The 21,693-nt window shown below is 42.6% G+C and overlaps 2 protein-coding genes across 2 annotated transcripts in view; one reads left to right on the top strand and one right to left on the bottom strand.

Annotated features, from left to right (window-relative positions):
- Nedd9 (neural precursor cell expressed, developmentally down-regulated 9) overlaps positions 1 to 21,693 on the top strand; it is a 117,511-nt gene that overhangs the window by 29,123 nt on the left and 66,695 nt on the right. The gene's annotated exons all lie outside the window — the stretch shown is intronic.
- LOC110308233 (superoxide dismutase [Mn], mitochondrial-like) lies at positions 346 to 1,517 on the bottom strand. The gene is given in 2 exon segments (XM_021180652.2): positions 346 to 1,205; positions 1,207 to 1,517. Coding segments are annotated over 2 exon segments (654 nt in total). The 5' UTR covers positions 1,449 to 1,517; the 3' UTR covers positions 346 to 793.

Genomic DNA, 21,693 nt, shown 5'->3' with positions numbered 1-21,693 from the left:
GATCTCACTGTAGACCAAGAATTTCATATGCAATAAGGCAATTTCTGAACTCCAAAGTTTAATTAACACACAACAGCTCAAGCAGCAGATACTACCTCAAAGGAATTGCTTCCTTGTTTCCCTCCGGTGTTAATCATGCCAATGTCTGTTAGGTTCAACCACGACTGAAACACATGCTGCTGATCTAGTTTTACACACACACACACACACACACACACACTCACTCCCGGATGAACAATACCCATTTCACACTGTTCTTTCAGAAGAAATGTCAGTTTACTTGCCTCTATTTTAAAAAAGACAAATAACCATAAACAAAGACTACNAGGTGATNTCCACTAAATNGAGGATTACTTACAAAAAATAGCAATTTTTAATAGAAAAGAGAACTGTTTGGTTCTCTATTTCACTATTCAACAACTCAGGGGGCAGGGGGAACAACTCAACTTTTTTTCTAACTGCAGTAGAACAAGATTACAGACTCTCCCACAGGCCCCCNCCAAAACAGAAATGNGATATTTCTGATGGTCTTATAATGACAGCTATAGCATCCAAGCAATTCAAGGCTCTAACNAAAATGTGCAATCAAGAGCAATTCACACAGAGTATGCGCTGTTCTCAAACAGTTGCCTAAGAACAGATTTAATTAAAATAAGAAATTATCATAGAATTATCAGGTATGTGGAAAGACTTCAATAAAGACTGCAGCAGCTCAGTCACAGTGCTGCAATGCTCTACACTACTATAAACCAGCCAGGAGCCTGGCACACTCAATGTGGCCGTGAGTGAGGCTTCACTTCTTGCAAGCTGTGTATCTTTCAGTAACATTCTCCCAGTTGATTACATTCCAAATAGCTTTCAGATAGTCAGGTCTGACGTTTTTATACTGAAGGTAGTAAGCGTGCTCCCACACGTCAATCCCCAGCAGCGGAATAAGGCCTGTAGTTCCTTGCAATGGGTCCTGATTAGAGCAGGCAGCAATCTGTAAGCGACCTTGCTCCTTATTGAAGCCAAGCCAGCCCCAGCCTGAACCTTGGACTCCCACAGACACGGCTGTCAGCTTGTCCTTAAACTTCTCAAAAGACCCAAAGTCACGCTTGATAGCCTCCAGCAACTCTCCTTTGGGTTCTCCACCACCCTTAGGGCTCAGGTTTGTCCAGAAAATGGTGTGATTGATATGTCCCCCACCATTGAACTTCAGTTCAATGAGTTGTAACATCTCCCTTGGCCAGAGCCTCGTGGTACTTCTCCTCGGTGGCGTTTAGATTGTTCACGTAGGCCGCGTGGTGCTTGCTGTGGTGCAGCTGCATGATCTGCGCGTTGATGTGCGGCTCCAGCGCGCCATAGTCATAAGGCAGGTCTGGGAGGCTGTGCTTGTGCCGGGAGCCCGCGGCACCGGCCACCGGGCCCAGCCTCCTGCCCGTGCTGCACGCCGCCCGACACAACATTATGGAGGGTCACACGGCCGCTGCTCTCCTCAGAACACGGCCGTTCGCTCGCAGGCGCGCGTCTACTCTGCGGCGTCCCCTCCAGAAGTTCTTATATTGTTCAGAATTGTTTTGACTATCTTGCGGTTGATTGTTTGTTTGTTTGTTTAATATAAAGCTGAGAATTCCTCTTTCAAGGTCTGTAAAAAACATGTGTTGGAATTTGGATAGGGATTACATTGAATCTGTAGATTACTTTTGGTAAGATGACCATTTTCACTATCTTAAACCTACTGATCCATAAGCATGGGAGATTGTCGCGTCCCACTCGGCCAGCAAGAAAGACACAACCACCGGTTCTTCTTCTTTTTTTTTTTTTTAATTACATCTTTTCCTCAATTACATTTCCAATGCTATCCCAAGAGTCCCCATAGCGCCCCCCACTTCCCTACCCACCCATTTTTTTTTTTTTGGCCCTGGCGTTCCCCTGTACTGGGGCATATAAAGTTTGCATGTCCAATGGACCTCTCTTTCCAGTGATGGCCGACTAGGCCATCTTTTGATACATATGCAGCTAGAGTCAAGAGCTTCGGGGTACTGGTTAGTTCATAATGTTGTTCCACCCATAGGGTTGCAGATCCCTTCAGCTCCTTCAGTACTTTCTCCAGCTCCTCCATTGGGGGCCCTGTGATCCATTCACTAGCTGACTGTGAGCATCCACTTCTGTGTTTGCCAGGCCCCAGCATAGTCTCACAAGAGACAGCTATATCTGGGTCCTTTCAGCAAAATCTTGCTAGTGAATGCNATGGTGTTAGCGTTTGGATGCTGATCATGGGATGGATCTCTGGATATGGCAGTCTCTAGATGGTCCATCCTTTCGTCACAGCTCCAAACTTTGTCTCTGTAACTCCTTCCATGGGTGTTCTGTTCCCAATTCTAAGGAGGGGCATAGTGTCCACACTTCACAATATGTACTTACTGATAAGTGGATATTAGCCCACCGGTTCTTCTTAATGCAGTTTTACTCAGGCAGCTCCTCTTTACAAAATCCCCCAGCCTCTCTGGTTACAAGTGTTTTTCTCTCCACTCCAGCCACAACCACTCCCCCACCAATTACCACAGGTCACATCACCTCACCAGGCAGGCTTGCTCAGCCAATCAGGGATTGGGGGCGTGCCATCCACCAAACATGGGCTTGTTTACTGCCTGGAGTAGATTTCTATCCGGCTGGCCAGGAAGTCCGGAATGGCTCCCCACAGGAGATCTTTCTATCTGATGATATCTTCTTCAATTTCTTTCTTCAAGGATTTGAAATTTCTGTAATACAGGTCTTTCATGTGCTTGTTTAGAGTTACACCACGATATTTTATATTATTTGTGACTAATGTGAAGGGTGTTGTTTCCATAAATTCTTTCTCTACCCATTTATCACTTGTATAAAAAGAGGGCTATTGTTTGTCTCTTTGATTTAATTTTATATCCAGCCACTTTGCTGAAGTTGTTTATCAGGGGCTTCAGGAGTTCTCTGATGGAATTTTGAGGACTGACTATGTATATCACTCCAGAAAAGTGATACCTTGACTTCTTCACTTCCAATATGTATTTTCTTGATCTTCTTTTGTTGTCTTATTGTTCTAGTTAGAATTTCAAGTACTGTACTGACTAGATAAGGAGAGAGTGGGCAGCCTTATCTTGTGGTTTGCGTGAATTTTATTGAGTATTTTTATGTTGATGTTAAGTGAATTTGGACTGAAGATCTCTTTCTTTGTTGAGTCTTTGGGTGGTTTAGGTATCAAGATAACTGTAGCCTCATAGAAGGAATTAGGTACTGTTGCTTCTGTTTCTATTTTGTGGAATAGTTTGAGGAGTGTTGGTATTAGCTCTTCTTTGAAAGTCTTATACAATTCTGCACCTGGGAGATGGTGAGATGGCTCAGCAGTTAAGAGTGCTGACTGTTCTTCCAAAGGTCCTGAGTTCAAATCCTAGCAACCCACACGGTGGCTCACAACCATCCGTAATGAAATCTGATGCCCTCTTCTGGAGTGTCTGAAGACAGCTACAGTGTACTTACATATAATAAATAAATAAATAAATAAATAAATAGAATTCTGCACTAAACTCATCTGGTCCTGGGCTTTATTTGGTTGGGAGACTTTTAGTGACTGCTCCTTAGGTGTTATAGAACTGTTTAGATACTTTACCTGATCTTGATTTAACATGAGTAGTGGTGTCTGTCTAGAAAATGATCCATTTTGTATAGATTTTCCAGCTTTGTGGAATACAGGCTTTTGAAGTAAGACCTAATGGTTTGTTTTGGGTTTTTGTTTTGTTTTGTTTTGTTTTGTTTTGTTTTGTTTTGTTTTGTTTTAATTTCTTCAGTGTCTGTTGTTATGTCTCCCTTTTTATTTCTGAGTTTGTTAATTTGGATCCTGTCTCTGTGCCTAGTTAGTTTGGTTAAGGATTTGTCTAGCTTGTTGATTTTTTTTTCAAAGAACCAGGTCTTGGTTTTGTTGATTCATTATATTGTTCTCTTTGTTTCTAATTGATTGATTTCAGCCTTGGGTTTGACTATTTCCTCCTGTCTACTCTTCTTGGGTGTATTTGCTTCTTTTTGTTCTAGAGTTTTCAGGTGTGCTGTTAAATTGCTAGTATGGCACCTCTCCAATTCCTTTCTGAAGGCTGCAACCAGCATAGCACAGCCCTAGAAGCTCAGTTTTCCCCTTCAGTACTCGAGTATTCTGTGTTACTCTACTACCATTTTAAAATAATACAAATTATCTAAACCATATTCAATAAACCAAAGTATACTCCCTAAGGCATTCTTGGATTTTATTTGAGAATTCCATTCGTGTGCTCAAGGAAAGGATAGCTTCTTATATTTGGAAAGATTTTGACCTTGTCAAAGAATCAGGCCAAGAATTCAGTCCATCTACTCTTTAATATGTACATGAGACACTTGTTCTTTACAGGATTAGACTGGGTGATATGTCACAAGCCATGTCCAGGCTTAGTTCTCTTTAAGAGGCCTGTCTGCAGAAAGACAGAGCAGAATGACTGTAGCTGAAATGCAGTCACAGACGTCAAGGGATACTGCTTTCAGAAAGAGCAGCTGAAGGTGGAACCCGAAAATGCTGGAGTTTTAATATGGAGTCTGTTTGAAGTCATGAACCAGGCAAGGTATCCCACCATGTATATGGTTTCTTGAAACAGATGCTATAAAATTTGTTGGGCTGACAGTAAGATCTCTTCTCGAGTACAGCCATCCTTCTTTTGTATCTGGGGTTTAGCTGCTGGCTCAAAGGGCTGTGTGGTCCTTAAGTGAACAAGGTAAAGATCATTTCCTACACACAGGCCAAGCAGATCCAGTCTTGCTGCATTAACTTACTGATGAATGGAACTGTCAGTTTCCCAAGGATGGCTGGGCATCCTTGACCACTTGGAATTGAGATCAGAGACCCCCTCAGTCAAGGTCACTCAAGTTATCACTGGAAACAACTACCCTTGGTTGGATTTGCACAGCTGGTTACAACTCCATTCTCTGTCCTTTCATTATATCCTGAGTTGGTTCATAGTTTGAGAGTCTAATTAGAAACCAATATAAAATGTTAAAGAGTGTTCTTAATAAATATACTTGGGTAGACACCCAAAAGGCTGACATAGGGGGGATTGCTAAAATTTGAGCCCAGCTGGGGCCACAAAGTAAGTTCAAGGCTAGACTGATACACATAGCAATGCTCTGTCTATAAACAAACTAGCAACCACACACATCCATAATGGCCAAAACACAAAACAAAACGAAAACACCAACTCTGAGCTTTCATATAGAAAATGGAAGCCTCTCCTTGAGGTTCAAACTAATGAACAGACTAACCATCTGTGTTAATAGCTTCTTCGTTAAGGTTTTAGGGTGGAGTTTCTTGACATCACCATGGTTAACATTCAGTTCTTTGTCTCATGTTAGCCTGAACTTGAAGGACTGCTATCTCCATACAGCTCAAGAAAGTAGCTATTAAGGGATCACCAGCTAGATGCTTTCTTATCACTGTGCTAGAAACAATGGAAGAAAGGAATGATGTATATTGCTCATGGTTTCAGAGCACGAAATACCTCATTCAGAGCAGGTCTTCCAATTGTTGTCATAGAATATTCTCATTGACACACAAAGAAACACCCAAACAAAAGAAAAGAAAGTAAGGCTAAAGTAAGGCTAGACAATTTATTTTTGTAAAAAAGGGATTGCTACAACCCAAACTAAGCTAGCAAGCAGCACATATGGCCAAGGTAGCCTCTGTATTTATCCCTAACTCAAAGTAGATCTTGGCTACTCCTCACTGGCTGAGGTTCAACCTCACAGTCTACTCCTGATTGGATAATTTGGAAAGCAGCACAAAGGAGATGAAGAAAGAGGAGACTGCTCTGAGCCATCAAATTTGGAGAAGGCAGCCAGGCCTTTGCATAAACAAAAGTTGGGAAAGATTTAAAGATTACATTGCATAAGAGTTTTATAAGGCTGGGGAGATTTATGGAATATTTTTCCTTGAGCTAGCCACTTTTGATACATAAAAATGAACATTCATAATTAATATTCCTTAGAAACTTCTTGACAGACATACCTAGAGATGGATGGGAAAAAAAAAACTTTCCTGATCTAACCAGCTGATATTAACTGTTCACACTCTTCCCCCGAAAGAGAAAATATTTATGTAAAACAAAGTTTTGAGAGTTTTGTTTTTGTTTTTACTTTTACCTTTGAAACAGATTCTTCTTATATACCCCAAGCTTGCCTCAACCATGGAATTCATATTCCACCCCAGTCTTGGGGTCACAGGTGTGTGCCTTCATGCTCCATCAGTTATTTGAGTTTTTTGTTTGTTTGTTTGTTTTGTATTTAGTTTTATGAAACAAAGTCTCACACTGTAGCTCACACTGGCCAAGAACCCACTATTGATTCTAGGTAGAGATTATACTCACAGAAATCCTCCTGCCTCCACCTCTTGAGTGTTAGAATTGGTTAGCATGAACCACCAAGCCTGATGGGTCATTGTAATTATCAGTTACTTTTTTTTATTACTGTGATAAGACACCATGACCAAGGCAACTTATAAAAGAAAGCACTTAATCTGGGGCTCATGGTTCCAGAGGGTGGTAAAGACCATAAGCATTGTGGTGAGGATCATGGTAGCAGACAAGTAGACATGGCCTGGAGCATTAGGTGAGAGCTTACATCTGACCCATAAGCATGAGACAGACAGTCAGTCAGTCAGACAGACAGACAGAACTAACTGGGAATGTCATAAGCTTTTGAAATCTCAAAGTCTACCCCCAGTGATGTACCTCCTCCACAAAGGCCACACCTCCTAATCTTTCCCAACTTGGGACTTAGCATTCAAATATATGAACCTATGGAGTTGGGTGGGATAAGGGATTCTCATTCAAACTACCACAGTGTTAGAATTCTATTGGTTTGCTAGGAAGAACGAAGTATGGTTACTGATGGGATTCTATAGCCTGTGATAGAGATGTTCTCCCTCTTCCTTCCCAATCTACCCACTGGAACTTGAAAACACCCTAAATTAAATGGGTGCTGACTGCTCCTCACCTATAAGTCACCACAACTGAGCTGCACAGGACACACAGGATGTCCCTCATTTCCTTTCCTCTCTTTGTTGGTCTTCTTCTTTTTATTAAAAGTGGGTTATTTTTTATGTAAGCTGTTCTGAAACTCACTATATAGGCAAGGCTGGTCCTAGACTTTTGGAGATCTGCCTCCTGAGTGCGGGCATCAAGGATCCAGTGTTGTTTAGTCCTCTTAAAAAGAGCTGCTGTTTCCTCTGGCGAGACTCACAGAGAAGACAGACCATGCAAGGAAAAAACTTCAAAGTTAAGATTTGACATATAGTTTTCTAGTGAATGTGTATCAATTTCACATGACTGCCAAGCAAACCATTCAAGTCAAATCACCCTGGTTTGGAAAATATCTACCTATAGTTACATGTAACCCTTGCACCTGTTTTCTTTAGCTGCATTTCCCCACAGTTGTTTGGTGTCAATTCCATTTTAAGTGAATCTATAGTCCTGAATTCTTTATTTTAACTCTTTTTTTTCTAACCCACTTCAATTGGTTTTCATGACACAGTATTGGCAAAAAACAAACAAACAAACAAACAAAAAACCACTGATACTATTTCATGAGCTGTTGAATTTTAATAATACCTGCCTATGCTTTTCCTACAAACTCAGAAGAAGGTCACATTCCTAGCAGCCATCTCTGTTTTCAAGCTCTCGTGGACCCTATTCTACCACACTGTAGCTGGGTGTCACTCTAGCTGTGACCTCTGTCTAGAGATGCTCAGAGAATCTCCTGGGAATGGATTCCAATTTAGACTATACTACTCATTAGGTATATGGTTGTGGGAAATTTGTTTTAAAACTTCAGTGTACTTAAAACAGGGAAAAGACAATACCATCTTCATAGGATCAAATCATGTGGTTGAACAAAGTCATATAAAACTAATGCCTTTGACAGGACCAATGTGATGGGATCCCCTTATATTATATAGCCTAGTGATATCATAGACGCCATAGTTTGTGTGTATGCTCCCTGCATGTTTCCTTTGATGGTTAAATCACACAATTATGTATTTCTTAGAATGTGTCCCCCTGCTGTGACTCATGACTGTGCTATCAAAGTTCATACCTTCACCTTACACTTACTTTTAGTATTTTTAATAGATTTTCATCCTGAGGCATAACATATTAATAGAGTTCCTGATACATGCTTTATATTACAACATTATAAAATACCTCCTTGTATAGAGGATTACTCTAAGGTGCAATTTCAGCATAATCTAAAAAAACAAAACAAAACAAAACAAAAAATGTTAGCTACTAAGCAATATGGTCTGTTCAGGCACTGTGAATGCAGTCAGATTTAGGTGGTCGAGAGTGCATGAGGATAAGTAGGATGGTGTTTCTTGAAGACCATGGAGATATTCCTGCCTAGAAGGAAATGGTCCTGGTCCCAGAAGAGTGTTTGAGATAATCATAAGATAATAAACTCCTAGTTATTTTACGAGTGCATTTTTAGAATGGATAAGAATATTAAGAAGCAGTAGCCAACATCAAAGTAAATGGGGAGAAGCTGGAAGCAATCCCACTAAAGTCAGGGACTAGACAAGGCTGCCCACTTTCTCCATACCTTTTCAACATAGTATTTGAAGTCCTAGCCAGAGCAATTCGACAACAAAAGGAGATCAAGGGGATACAAATTGGAAAGGAAAGAAGTCAAACTATCACTTTTTGCAGATGATATGATAGTATATATAAGTGACCCTAAAAATTCCACCAGAGAACTCCTAAATCTGATAAACAGNTTCAGTGAAGTAGCTGGATATAAAATTAACTCAAACAAGTCAATGGCCTTTCTCTACACAAAGGATAAACAGGCTGAGAAAGAAATTAGGGAAACAACACCCTTCACAAAAGTCCCCACATAAAACCAGAGACACTGAAACTTACAGAGGAGAAAGTGGGGCAAACCCTCGAAGATATGGGCACAGGGGGAAAATTCCTGAATAGAACAGCAATGGCTTGTGCTAGGCAAAAGACACCATCAATAAGACAAAAAGGCCACCAACAGATTGGGAAAGGATATTTGCCTATCCTAAATCAGATAGGGGACTAATATCCAATATATATATAGAACTCAAGAAGGTGGACTCCAGAAAATCAAATAACCCCATTAAAAATGGGGTTCAGAGCTAAACAAAGAATTCTCACCTGAGGAATACCGAATGGCTGAGAAGCACCTGAAAAAAATGTTCAGCATCCTTAATCATCAGGGAAATGCAAATCAAAACAACCCTGAGATTCCACCTCACACCAGTCAGAATGGCTAAGATCAAAAACTCAGGTGACAGCAGATGCTGGCGAGGATGTGGAGAAAGAGGAACAACCCTCCATTGTTGGTGGGATTGCAAGCTTGTACAACCACTCTGGAAATCAGTCTGGCGGTTCCTCAGAAAATTGGACATAGTACTACCAGAGGATCCAGCAATACCTCTCCTGGGCATATATCCAGAAGATGTTCCAACTGGTAAGAAGGACACATGCTCCACTCTGTTCATAGCAGCCTTATTTATAATAGCCAGAAGCTGGAAAGAACCCAGATGCCCCTCAACAGAGGAATGGATACAGAAAATGTGGTACATTTACACGATGGAGTACTACTCAGCTATTAAAAGGAATGAATTTATGAAATTCCTAGGCAAATGGATGGACCTGGAGGGCATCATCCTGAGTGAGGTAACCCAATCACAAAAGAACTCACATGATATGTACTCACTGATAAGAACCTTAGAATACCCAAGATATAAGATACAATTTGCTAAACGCATGAAACTCAAGAAGAACGAAGACCAAAATGTGGACACTTGGCCCCTTCTTAGAATTGAGAACAAAACACCCATGGAAGGAGTTAAAGAGACAAAGTTTGGAGCTGAGACGAAAGGATGGACCATCTAGAGACTTCCATACCCAGGTATCCATCCCATAATCAGCCTCCAAACGCTGACACCATTGTATACACTAGCAAGATTTTGCTGAAAGGACCCAGATAAGGACCCAGAAAGGAGCTAGAGAAAGTACCCAAGGAGCTAAAGGGGTCTGCAACCCTATAGGTGGAACAACATTATGAACTAACCAGTACCCCCAGAGCTCCTGTCTCTAGCTGCATATGTATCAGAAGATGGCCTAGTTGGTCATCAATGGAAAGAGAGGCCCATTGGTCTTGCAAACTTTATATGCCTCAGTACTGGGGGAATGCCAGGGCCAAGAAGTGGGAGTGGGTGGGTAGGGGAGTGGCGGGAGGGTATGAGGAACTTTTGGGATAGCAATGGAAATGTAAATGAAAAAATACCTAATTTAAAAAAAAGAATATTAAGAACATGAAGAAAGCATTCTCTAGTATAGATTAGGATCCTCAGGGTCCCCCATGGGTAGAGAGAAACTGTAGTGCACTAAGGCAGAGTAAGGATAGAAATGGGGAGATGTGGCTCCCCAGGACAAAGGCAGGGGTTCAGGGTACTTTGTCTTCTCCATTGATGGGAAGAATACGAAGGATGGAGTAGAGGGTACCAGAGTCCCTGGGGTGTGCAAGGAAGCAATCTGCTCTGTTGCTGTTGAGAGAGAGAGAGAGAGAGAGAGAGAGAGAGAGAGAGAGAGAGAGAGAGAATGTGAACTGTGGCATGGCCCCATGTCTGGACAAGAGGTCCTGGCCCAGCCTGTCACCTCATCTCTAGATACAGACTATATAAAGATAGACTACTTTCCGTCATGAGTAAGTTTTGAAGGGACACAAATTTATGGAAATACAAGTTTAACTGTGGATTACCAATAAGAATTGAACTTGCTTGCTTGCTTGCTTGCAAGGCATTCGTGGGGTTCTGCCTATCAAGAGAGGTTACAAGTTTCCTGGGTCAATGTCCCAGACAAAAATGGCACCTATTGGAATAGACTTCCAATCTAACCAAACTGTGATCTCATGATGTCAAAGGCCAGGAATGTGAATTGGGGTGGGGGGTGAAAAATAACAGCTTGCTTTCACTTTCCAAGCATAAGCCAGCCAGTCCAAGGCCAGCACTCTGCAGCTCAAAGGGACATGCGTGTGCCAGACGGATTAAACACTAAGGGAATCTGATATGCACACTCCGGGGAGGGATTTTTCCACTACTCTCTAATCCAATGAAGCCTGGCCTGGCAAAGACAGTTGGATTGAAAGAGTGACTAAATATGCAGAGTCCTTGGAGGGCAGAATGCAGACGGTCTACAAGGCGAAGGCATTTTGCCTTCAGTCTGTCTGGATTCCTAATATCTCCTGCAGACTATTAATCATGCAAGCCAGACTCTTGAACCTCTTTGAATCATTTTACATTCAAAATTCTTCTTACCAAAACAAAGCTACAAAACCCAGCCTGGTTATCTGAGTTAAATGACTTTCAAACGATGGTTGACAGGGAATATGTGACCCACACTGACTGTCTAGTTTAATAACTTTCAAATGGACTTTAAATTAAAAAAGAAAACAACAGTGCTCACCATCATATCATGAAATCAGAATTAGGAATTAGCCAAGGACGTATTGTTCATTTCCTTTCAATTACCCATTAAAACACCAGTCACCCCAAGTTTTAGCCGTCAGTAATACTAATGGAAACAAAAGTATTGTTTCTATAAGACAATTTCTATCAAATTTTATTGAGTGCAAATTTGACCCATAGTTTACATGTGAATGCTACCATTTTGCGTTTTAAATATCTGGTTTTATGAAGCAGACACAATGATTTATGAAGCCATGCCTACCTGGAACCCTAGTGACCCTGGCTTTTTGTTCACCCGTATGCCCAGGATTTCCCAGCTTTCTCTGGTTTCATTCTCTTAACAAATCCATGCTGTGTGAAACCCAAGTTTTCTCATTTTGTTTTCCTGGGATGTGTGGATAGAAATGTTTTCCTCCAAGAACTTTATCCTGGAGTGACAATCGAAGCCAAATTGAAGCTGTGGACCCTGGTTGGTATCTAGACTCCAAAGCAGTCCTAACCACACCACACACACACACACACACACACACACACACACACACACAGAGAGAGAGAGAGAGAGAGAGAGAGAGAGAGAGAGAGAGACTCCAGCCACATATAAATGCCTAGGTTTGCTTCCGACAGAAAATTTGGGAAGTGAACAAAGACTGAGTTTTCCCCAGAAAGGAAAAGCTGAGTATCTACACCTCAGGGCAGGGAAGGACTTGAGACCCATAAACTCTGCATTGCACAAGCTAAAAGGCTGGGCTGGTTGGTGTGAGAGATCAGATATTTAGCCAGGTAGGTAGAATGGGACCACCAAACTGTCACCCTGGTAGCTGCCAACATCTCCAGGACGCCAAGAAGTCAGCTTTTAAAGCAGAACCTCTCTGGTGCTGATTTTGTTTTGCTTTGTTTTGCTCTTTTTCAAGACTTCTTAATTTTCCTCTGAGCCTCCAAGGCAATTTGAGAGCTAAGTTCACATGCCAAGCCAACAGCATATAAACCGTGGTCCAACAGACCAAAGGGTTTCACTATCACAGACCTTTCTACATCTGATCTAGACACACAGTCTAGTACCCCTGTGTGTGTCATTCCATAATGCTTATAGCTTTTATCTCGTCTAATTATTTTTTTAAAAAAATAATCGCTTGGATGTCAGATAATGTTAAGGAGTTTGAGAGATGCTTCAAGTAAAAATTTCCAGAAGGAACAATTCTCCAAAAATGAGTAATAAATTTGATGACCTTGAGGTGACACAGAATGTACACACACTGCAATGATGACGGTGCCGTCCTCCGTGATTTTGGCACTGGGCCAGGGTGATCTTTTCCCTGAATGGATTTGCAGGTCTGCAAATACTGCGGATGTTGAGGTAAAAGTGATGTGAATGTCCTAATGACAACCTTAGAGCCTGAACTCTCTGCCACTTGAGCTCTTAGCATCTCTGCCTGTTGTCATCAAGACCGCCATACTGCCCAGGGTATGTGTCTCAAGTTTTAATTAGGAAAATTAAACTTACAATTTACCTGCTAAATTAAACAGTAAATTTAATAAAATTCAAAAATAAAATTAAATACCTACTAATATTACTACTATAAAAAACATAGTGACACCTACTAAAAGGTGGGTGTGCTTTTCAAAAGCAAGGTTCACATTTATTGTTCTTTGGATACATGTTGTTTACCTTTCCCTGACATGATGCATGGCGAAGAAAGGAGCCTCGAGGAGTATGAAGGGAATAAGTTGAAAAATGAGTCAGCTCATGTGACTGGAAAGACAGATGGGTAGGTGACTATTAGTTTGTGGAATGTTATCAATTTACTTCCATTATTGGATTTTATCATAAACTAAGACTGCAGAAACCCGAGTTCAAGCCATGCATGGTAGCCCACGGTACTCAATGCCAGCACTTGGGAGGCAGAGGAAGGTGGGTCTCTGAGTTCGAGGCCAATCTAGGTGAGTGAGACTCTGTCTCAAAAACTCAAAACAAAACAAAAGCCAAACACCTGGGTGCAAATCCTGGCTATGTGGGATCATTGACAACGTTATTAAATCTCCCAAAGGCTTGGTGTTTGCCATCTGTAAAATGGGGATAATAACTCCCCACCTTTTGCTAGTGCTGTGAGCCTTTTACATAAATCAAAGACAATAGGGAATCTGAAGGTGCAGGTAAACTAGGAAACACACACAAATGTACATTTATGTCATAATCATTAGTACTGCTAATAGCAGTCTTCTGGGACTCTGGGACCTCAGCCATCCGAATCCTGCCAAAATGAAAACTACCACAAGCCACCACAAGTCACATGTCACATCTGCATTTACTCTTCCAAATGGCTTCGATTTTATAGTAATTATAAAATAATTCATCACATTTTGTATTTTGTCACCACAATGAGCAAACAAAGACATGATTACAATTTGAAAATTAGAGAGTGCTAATCTCAGAGGAAATGCTTTTATAACACACACACACACACACACACACACACATGTGTACATAGATACACACACTCATGCATGCACACACTCATGCTTGCACACACACAGAGACACATTTGTTTATACACACATACAAGTGTACACAGATGCACGCTCAGGTGTGTACACACACTCATGCACACATGTATATACAGAAACACACTCGGGAGGCATGCACATATATACACACATACACACAGACCACCAAGTACCATTTTAGCACTGAAAATGATTGTGGTAGGTGTGAAAACACACCCTTAAAAAGCAGAAATAGTTTTTTCTTCTTTGACTAGCAAACTTTCTGTGACTTCTCTTCTGCTTTCTTCTCCTCCTCCTTCTTCTCCTTCTCCTTCTCCTCCTCTTCCTCCTCCTTCTGCTTCGATATTGTCCTCAGCGAGCTTACCAGAGTGTCAAAAAAGTCCCATTATGTAAGACTTGTCACTTCTGTTCACTAAGTCAGTCCTGGTCATTAAATACCCAGGTCTGTGCTGGCAATCATGGGGCAAGGAACCCTGATTTTAGCATCGCTCTCCTCACCCTTGTCCATCAGTGTTCATTTACTAGGTCCTTATGTTCATTGTCTCTTTCAGTCTTGACAGTACCCTCTTAAAGTTCAACCCCGCCTCACGAAGGAGCACACCGAGGCTTCAAACGACCAAAGGCACACAGTTCCCTACAGCATTGTCTAGATACAAAACCAAACCCACCTGAATGTAAAAATCCATGCTTTAAGCACCTCTCTGGACTGCCTGCCCAGGTGGTTTTATGACAGGGATTGTGGATGTGTTGGGATAGAGACCAGCCGGGAGGGGGGGTTGCAGAGAGACTTGTGGAAACTCCTCAACCCAGGTTTGGTACTCTGTAAATTACAGTGAACCTTCTAACACGTAATTTCTAATCCATTTCTATACATGGCCCCATTATGCTAGGCAAGCTGGAATGGTGTGTGTGTGTGTGTGTGTGTGTGTGTGTGTGTGTGTGTGTGTGTTAGACTACTGGGGATTTAGAGTCTTTGGCACTGAATTGTGAGTATGCCAACAAAATTCCATTGCATACATGGTCCACTTTGTTAAGTAATTATTTGTGTCTGGAGATCTTAGACTAAATTATTACACAACATACCAATAAAATTGGGCTCAGCTCTTTTGTAAGACTGATGTTAGGGGAAAGACCAAGCTCACCTTGAAACTGCCCTCTGTCACATCAAGCTCTGAAGCCCTATATGATACCAAATACCTCCCAACGTTTGGGAGGTTGAGGCAGGCACACACATGCACACACACACACACACACACACACACACCAACAAGACACTGTAGTGTGTATGTGTGTGTGTGTGTGTCTTGTATGGTTTCCATTGCTTCTGCAGACAATATATATGATTATGAAATTGCTTTCTTTAAAGACTCTTGGGAGCAGCCATTTCTACCCCTCCTCCAGGTGGCCACTGAGACTGCAGGGTCTTCTAGGGACAGTGACCTGCAGCAAGTGTCTGACTAAGCCGGCTTCAGGCATTTGTCCTTCCAGGTGTTTTGCTCTTACAAAAGAGCTCTTCCCTCAAAGCTCTGAGATAAGATGACACCACACAAGAAGCCTTGGGCTGCCTGAGGCTCCCATTTTGCAAGGTTTCTCAGTCTGCCTGGGGTGACTGGAGTTGGGAGAAGAAATGGAACTTTCTCTCTTGGTGAGGACTCAGGCTCTACCTGAATTCAAGGCCAGGTTCCGTTTTTTCACCCTGAAGTCAGCTCAGCTCCTTAACAGCCATTATTCAGGTTTGCTCATGAGTCCTTCTAGAGCCCTTCAGTTGACCTCACAGAAAACCACAAGCAGCAAGCACCAAGAGCCCCCAGAGAGGAATGAGATGTACAGGCTATGGCAGCTCCTGCAGTGTAATAGTGTGATGCCCCTCCCCGCTCCGGTCTCTGATGAGCTCTGCCTCACTTTGAGACATAGTCAGCTCTGATGAGTCCTGTCACCCCAGGGCCTTCACCCTCTGGCAGCATCTACTGGCCTTGCTGCTCTCCCCCAACCTCCTCCCAGACAGAAATGTCCCCACACAGTCACCAACGCGTTGTGACCTTTGTGACCTGTGGTCCTTCAGACCCTGCAACATTCAGTCCGCCTACCGAGAGAACTTGGGTGGCGGAATGCCCTCTGAAACAGGTCACAGAGGAAAAAGAAAATAAAATCTTCAAGTGATGTGAAAATTCGATGAAAAGGAAAAAAAAAAAAGAAAGGAAGGACGAAAGAAGCCACAAAACCACTTCCCTTCCAATTCTTGATACAGGACAAGAGAGCGTCAGACTGACTAAGGGAAGTTCAGAGAAGAGCTTTCACACCTTCTCCAGAAGAACCAGCTGAGGCACCAGGGCCCAAACGCTCTCAAGAAAAAAAATGCTGATGTTGAAGACATGTGGCTTGTGCAGTCCTTAACCTCCCCTTCCTGGCAGGTGCTACCTCAGAGCATCCTATAGTCTGATGCTCTGAAGTCTGTGAGAGGGTATTAACATTAAGAAAGTGGCTGTGCATGTGCAAAAATGTTGGTGTGATGTCAGAGTCTGTCTTCGTTGTGGACTTTGGGTTCCCGTGGTTTACTTAGAACAGGGTCTTAGTGGCTTGCACTCACATAGCCTTTATAGGGCCTCTGCCTTCTGTGCTCTGTCTCTTACCCAATAGCCTAGCACCATAGAGGGTTGCTGTATGGAACTGTGAGCTGGCTCTCATGGCTTGCTGTGAGTGAGGCTCCGTACCAGTCACAAAAGCACCACATGCTGATATGAGATGGGCTCAAGGACACGAGTCTATGGGGCTGGAAACAAATAACAGAGACAGAGATACAAAGACAGAGAAAGGGTATCAGTATGGTGCCTCGCCATAGATTTATGCTGTCCACCAGGGGTGGGAGGCTCCTGTAAGTTTGCACCAAAGATGCAATGCCACCTAAATAAATTCCTGTCTCTTGATACCAGAAATCTGTAGTGAAGCCTCTGTTACATCCAGAGTTGTAGTTAAGTGTTAATGCCTGATCTAAGACTCACTAAACCAAAATGCTCTGGAAGATGAGCTGAGAGATAGTTCACTTGGTAAAGTGTTTGCTGAGCAAGCATGACAACCTGAGTTCAATAACCCAAATCCACACAAAAATACTGGGTACAGCATGCACATGTAATCCCAATACTGGATATATATATATATATATATATATATATATATATATATATATATATATATATACACATACACACACACATATATATACACACATTTATATATACACATATATACATATATACATATATACATACATACATACATACATACATACATAATACACATAGGTATATTCCCTGGGGCTCGCTAACCAGCCAGCCCAGCCTAAATGGCAAGTTCTAGACCAATAATAGACCCTGATTTCAAAAATACAGTTCTGACTGTATTTTTCTTATTTTCTATTTTCTTCTGACCCCTATAACCCATAAGCAAACAGATATATGGGCATCCCCTCATGAACACCCACCCCGGACACACACCAGAACCTGAACTTCTTAGCAATCCTTTCGTGAGTGTAGCCAGCAAGGGCAGAGGAGCCTCTGTGGAGTAAGTGTGGGCAGGAGAATTGCCACAAGTAGGTCAAGAGTTGCAGAACGATGCTGCCCACTACTGCAAGCACACTTGGCAGAAAGAGGACCAGTGGAGAAGATCTCAACAGGAACAGTCTGGATCCAGAAGCTGATCTTCTCCCTCTGGCTCTATCTCCAGGGCTTGGCCTGTTAGGAAGAACACAGAGTAGCTGGCTTGTGAGCCAGTCTACCTTCTTTCCCCTGGCCTGCTGAGGTTGACATAGCCCTGTGGGGGCCGCTGAGTTCAGGCTGGTACATGTTCCATGCCTTACCACCCTCCAGCTAAACCCAAAAACTGTAGCTTGTGAAATCCCGCTTATTCTGCTGAGCCAAGATTCAGGGTTCATGTATTTACTGAACAGTGGCCCCATGGAGCTACTTCCATTGTATGAGGAGATGAAATCAGCTTTTGCTTGACCAGGTAACCATTGTTACTGTTGCTCCCTACTTACTTGTCTCTCAGATATTTGGCTCCTTTACCATAATGGGGATACTGGTGGTCAGTGTCAGATCAGCAAGTGCATACCTTGGCAGGAACAAAGAATTGAACATCCAGGAAAGACAAAAGAGTTTAAAGTCTGGGAAAGACAAAAGAACAAGCTACAGAGAAGGGGAAGGTCACAGGTTTATCCCTTCTGTATGAGCGGAGCCCCAAGGCTTGAAGCTGGATTGTATGTTTTATGGGATCCTGGGTCCTCCTGTCTCCCTTGTGTGTAACCAACTCTCCCACAGTATTTACTCATTTGACTGTATGGTCCTCCTATCAGTGCCAGAGTCATCAATATTGTCTTAAAGGGTGGGGCTGAATCTATTTTAGTCTTTTTCTAGAATCCATGGAAGGCTGTGTGTCACTGCATGTGTTCTCCAGGAAGAAGGAATGGACTTTGGTGGAAGCTGTTAGCATACTCCCACAGAGAAATAACATGTCAAAACCATTCCTGGCTTTCCACACTTAAAATTTTGTCTTTGAGCCATAGCAAAAATATTAAAATAGAAAGTGTTTTTGAGCCTCTAACATTCAGGCTTGAGTTCAGATCTAAAAGAAAGCCATTACCCCTACACACACACACACAGAGAGAGAGAAAGAGAGAGAGAGAGAGACAGAGAGAGAGAGAGAGACAGAGACAGACACAGAGACAGACACAGAGACAGACACAGAGAGAGAGAGAGAGACAAAGACAAAGACAGAGAATGTGTGAGAGAGAAGTTTTCTTGGAGGTGCAGGATGTTTCAAGCAGAAAAAAGTAAAAGGGAAGGCATGTACCCTGGTGTGGTTTGCCTTTCAGAAAAAGCAGCCACTACAATACATCCTCCATCCACCTCCTGGAAGAGGCTGGCATCTTGCAAGCGAGATGTCTTGTTGGACATCATTAAACATCTCCTCTCTCACTGTCTTGCAAGGGAACATTCCAGACCCCCTGCCCCTTTTTTTAGTTAAGAAGCATGAAGGTTTGGCCTGATCAGATAGATTTGTGTAAGCTCAGGGGTTACTCCCTTCTGTGAATGAGCAAATGAGTTGAGAAACCATCGCACTGAAATCTTTGCATTTTTACTATAACGTGGCATGGTCTGGCACACCCTGCTTCCTCACAATGGAGAAGCTTATAAGACTCAGATCATTAAGATGAGCTCAAACATTCTCTTGTCCCTGCGGCTTCCCTAGAAGATAATGTTTGGTTCCTAGGCGACCATCAGGAGAGCGCAGAGAACACCTGGCACAGCAGGCTTGTTTTATTTTCCCAAAGGGAGGCTTTCTTGGTGAAGACATAGGAGAAAAGCAAGGTGGGGAGGGGAGAGGAGGGAAGGGGAGGGGAGAGGAGGAGATGTGTTCCTGTTAGTTTGTGTCTATGTCTACATTTTGATTGAAATATTAACACCTTGTGCATATGGTTGACAGTATTGGTCTAGGGGTTATTATTAATAATAACAAAATAAGACATGAAGTCAGACAAGTTCGGAGGCTCCAGGGAAGTTGGACAGTTGTTTCTTATATGGTTTGACCCCTAGAACCAAGTTACTCATAACATAAACTTTATCTTTTAAAGAGGTGCTTTCTTCATTCTTACTTTCTGAGATGTTGGTTTCTTCCGTTCATCATTTTCAAAACAAACATGATGGTGACGGCTCTTGCCTCAAGCCAGCCCTGTTGGGAACAGGCATGGCTGTGCCCTCGCAGCTTCTTTCTGATCTCCACAGTGCTTCTTTGACCATGGAATGGGGTAAATCCAGAAAGCATGGGAAAAGGTCAACTCTGGTGTCCAGGGTCTTTAACGCCCATTTGCAGTGATTCATGTTTTAGTGCCTATCTGTGAAGATGGGGGTGTGCTGTGCGAGCTGGCAATTTATATTCCTCTTTAATGGCACAGAAGAGACCACCCAGACCCGATGAGAGCTGCAGATGCAGACCGTGGTGCTCGGTGTAAGCAGAAATCAGAAATGAGTTGGTGTGAAATGGGGACACAAACCCTGGCTCCAGTAGTCTCATGGGTACATGCTATCCTTCATTTGACTGGCATCCCCTTTAGAGCTGCCAAAGCCCTTTTGGATTTTTGTGTTTGTCTGTATTCTCAGCTGCCAATGATCTGGAAAGTTCCTGACATGCTCAGGCTAGAGAAAGTGAGAATATCCATCATCTCTGGCCTAGCTTCCCAGACACTGGACTGAGTTCCTGGGACAAGATGACTAAGAGAGCTCAGTGGATATAACGGGGCTTGCCACCACCTAAGGACTTAAGTTTGATCCCCAGGTTCCACATGGAGGAAAGAGAGAACTGCCAACTGCAAGTTGGTCCCTGTCCTCTACACATAAACAGCAGGAAAGATCCAAACTGGAGAGACAGACAGGACTGCAATGTTCAGGCTAGGTGATGCCAGCTCCAAACAGCACAGGAAGAACAAAATAGAATGTGGGTCTCACAGGAGTCAAATAACACCCAGGCTGAGACCCTGGGGCAGACACAGAAGCGACAGCTATACTTCTGCATTTAAAGTCAAAAGCAAGCAGGACGACCAGAGGGAAGCACACACTCAGGCCAAGACATAAATCAGTACAAAGACCTCAGTGTCAAGCCATCAAGGGCAGCTAGAGTTCACGGGGTCTTCTTCTTCTAGACAACAAGAGGAAAGGTCAGCATCCATCATCTCAGCTTGGCCTGTGCTCCAGGTTGCCTCATCAGACTGTTGCCCCCAGAGTAACTGAGCATCAGTGCTCCACGTCAGCAGACAGGAGCCCAGTGAGCGGAAGGGACTGGAGTTTGATTGGAGAACCTTGCAGTCCGATCTGAACTGGCTCCTCTGCCATTCACTGCCCAAATAGAATTCTCTCATGGGCCTTATTCTCCTTCTAAGGAGAAAGGGGGGAAAAATGAAACAAACATGCACACCATATAAAATAGATGCCGCAGGATAGAGTAGTTACATAGGAAGACTGTGATTTTCTTCTGCAATGTGATTGGCTATGTTGGCACTACTTACTCAACTCCCCCTGGACTCCAAAGGCCCCTGTTTCTTAAAGCTCAGTGCTTGGACCTCAACATAGATATCCCATTAACTAAAGCCAAGGGATAAGAGAAAGGTGAGTTTAATAAATGATTTTAGGACCACCACAACAAACTCATATTTATGGTCCCCCAAACCACTGCTTTTTCCTGAAATGTCAGCATGGGACTGACTATTACACAGATTTAGATCAGTCTGTGTTGATCTAAATCAACACAGATTCTCTGTCTTGAAGAGAATCAAGATCAAGATAATACAATGAAAGACAATATTTACTTTTTATGTGACTTTGCTTTTATAGGATTGAACTTGCTCTGTCCTCTGTAGCTTATCTATTTAAAAACAAAAAAACAAACAAACAAAAAAAAACAAGTGAAACAGCTGTTTACCTCAGACCTCATTGTTTCCTTCCAACAGCAAGCTTCAGGAGATGTTTTCACATATGGAAAGTTGGAAAGTCCAGCCACCGTGCCCAGAGAAATCAAATTGTCACCCCTGTGATTTGAAGTTCAGAATTAGAGGTGAAAGCATGAAGGAGTTGGCAGGTGCATGGTTTCATTTGCAACTCTAATAAGGAGGTTCATTTTAG

The sequence above is a fragment of the Mus caroli genome, chromosome 13 (assembly GCF_900094665.2).
Source record: "Mus caroli chromosome 13, CAROLI_EIJ_v1.1, whole genome shotgun sequence".
Classification (NCBI taxonomy): Eukaryota; Metazoa; Chordata; class Mammalia; order Rodentia; family Muridae; genus Mus; species Mus caroli.
This window is presented reverse-complemented; position numbering and strand designations above follow the sequence as displayed.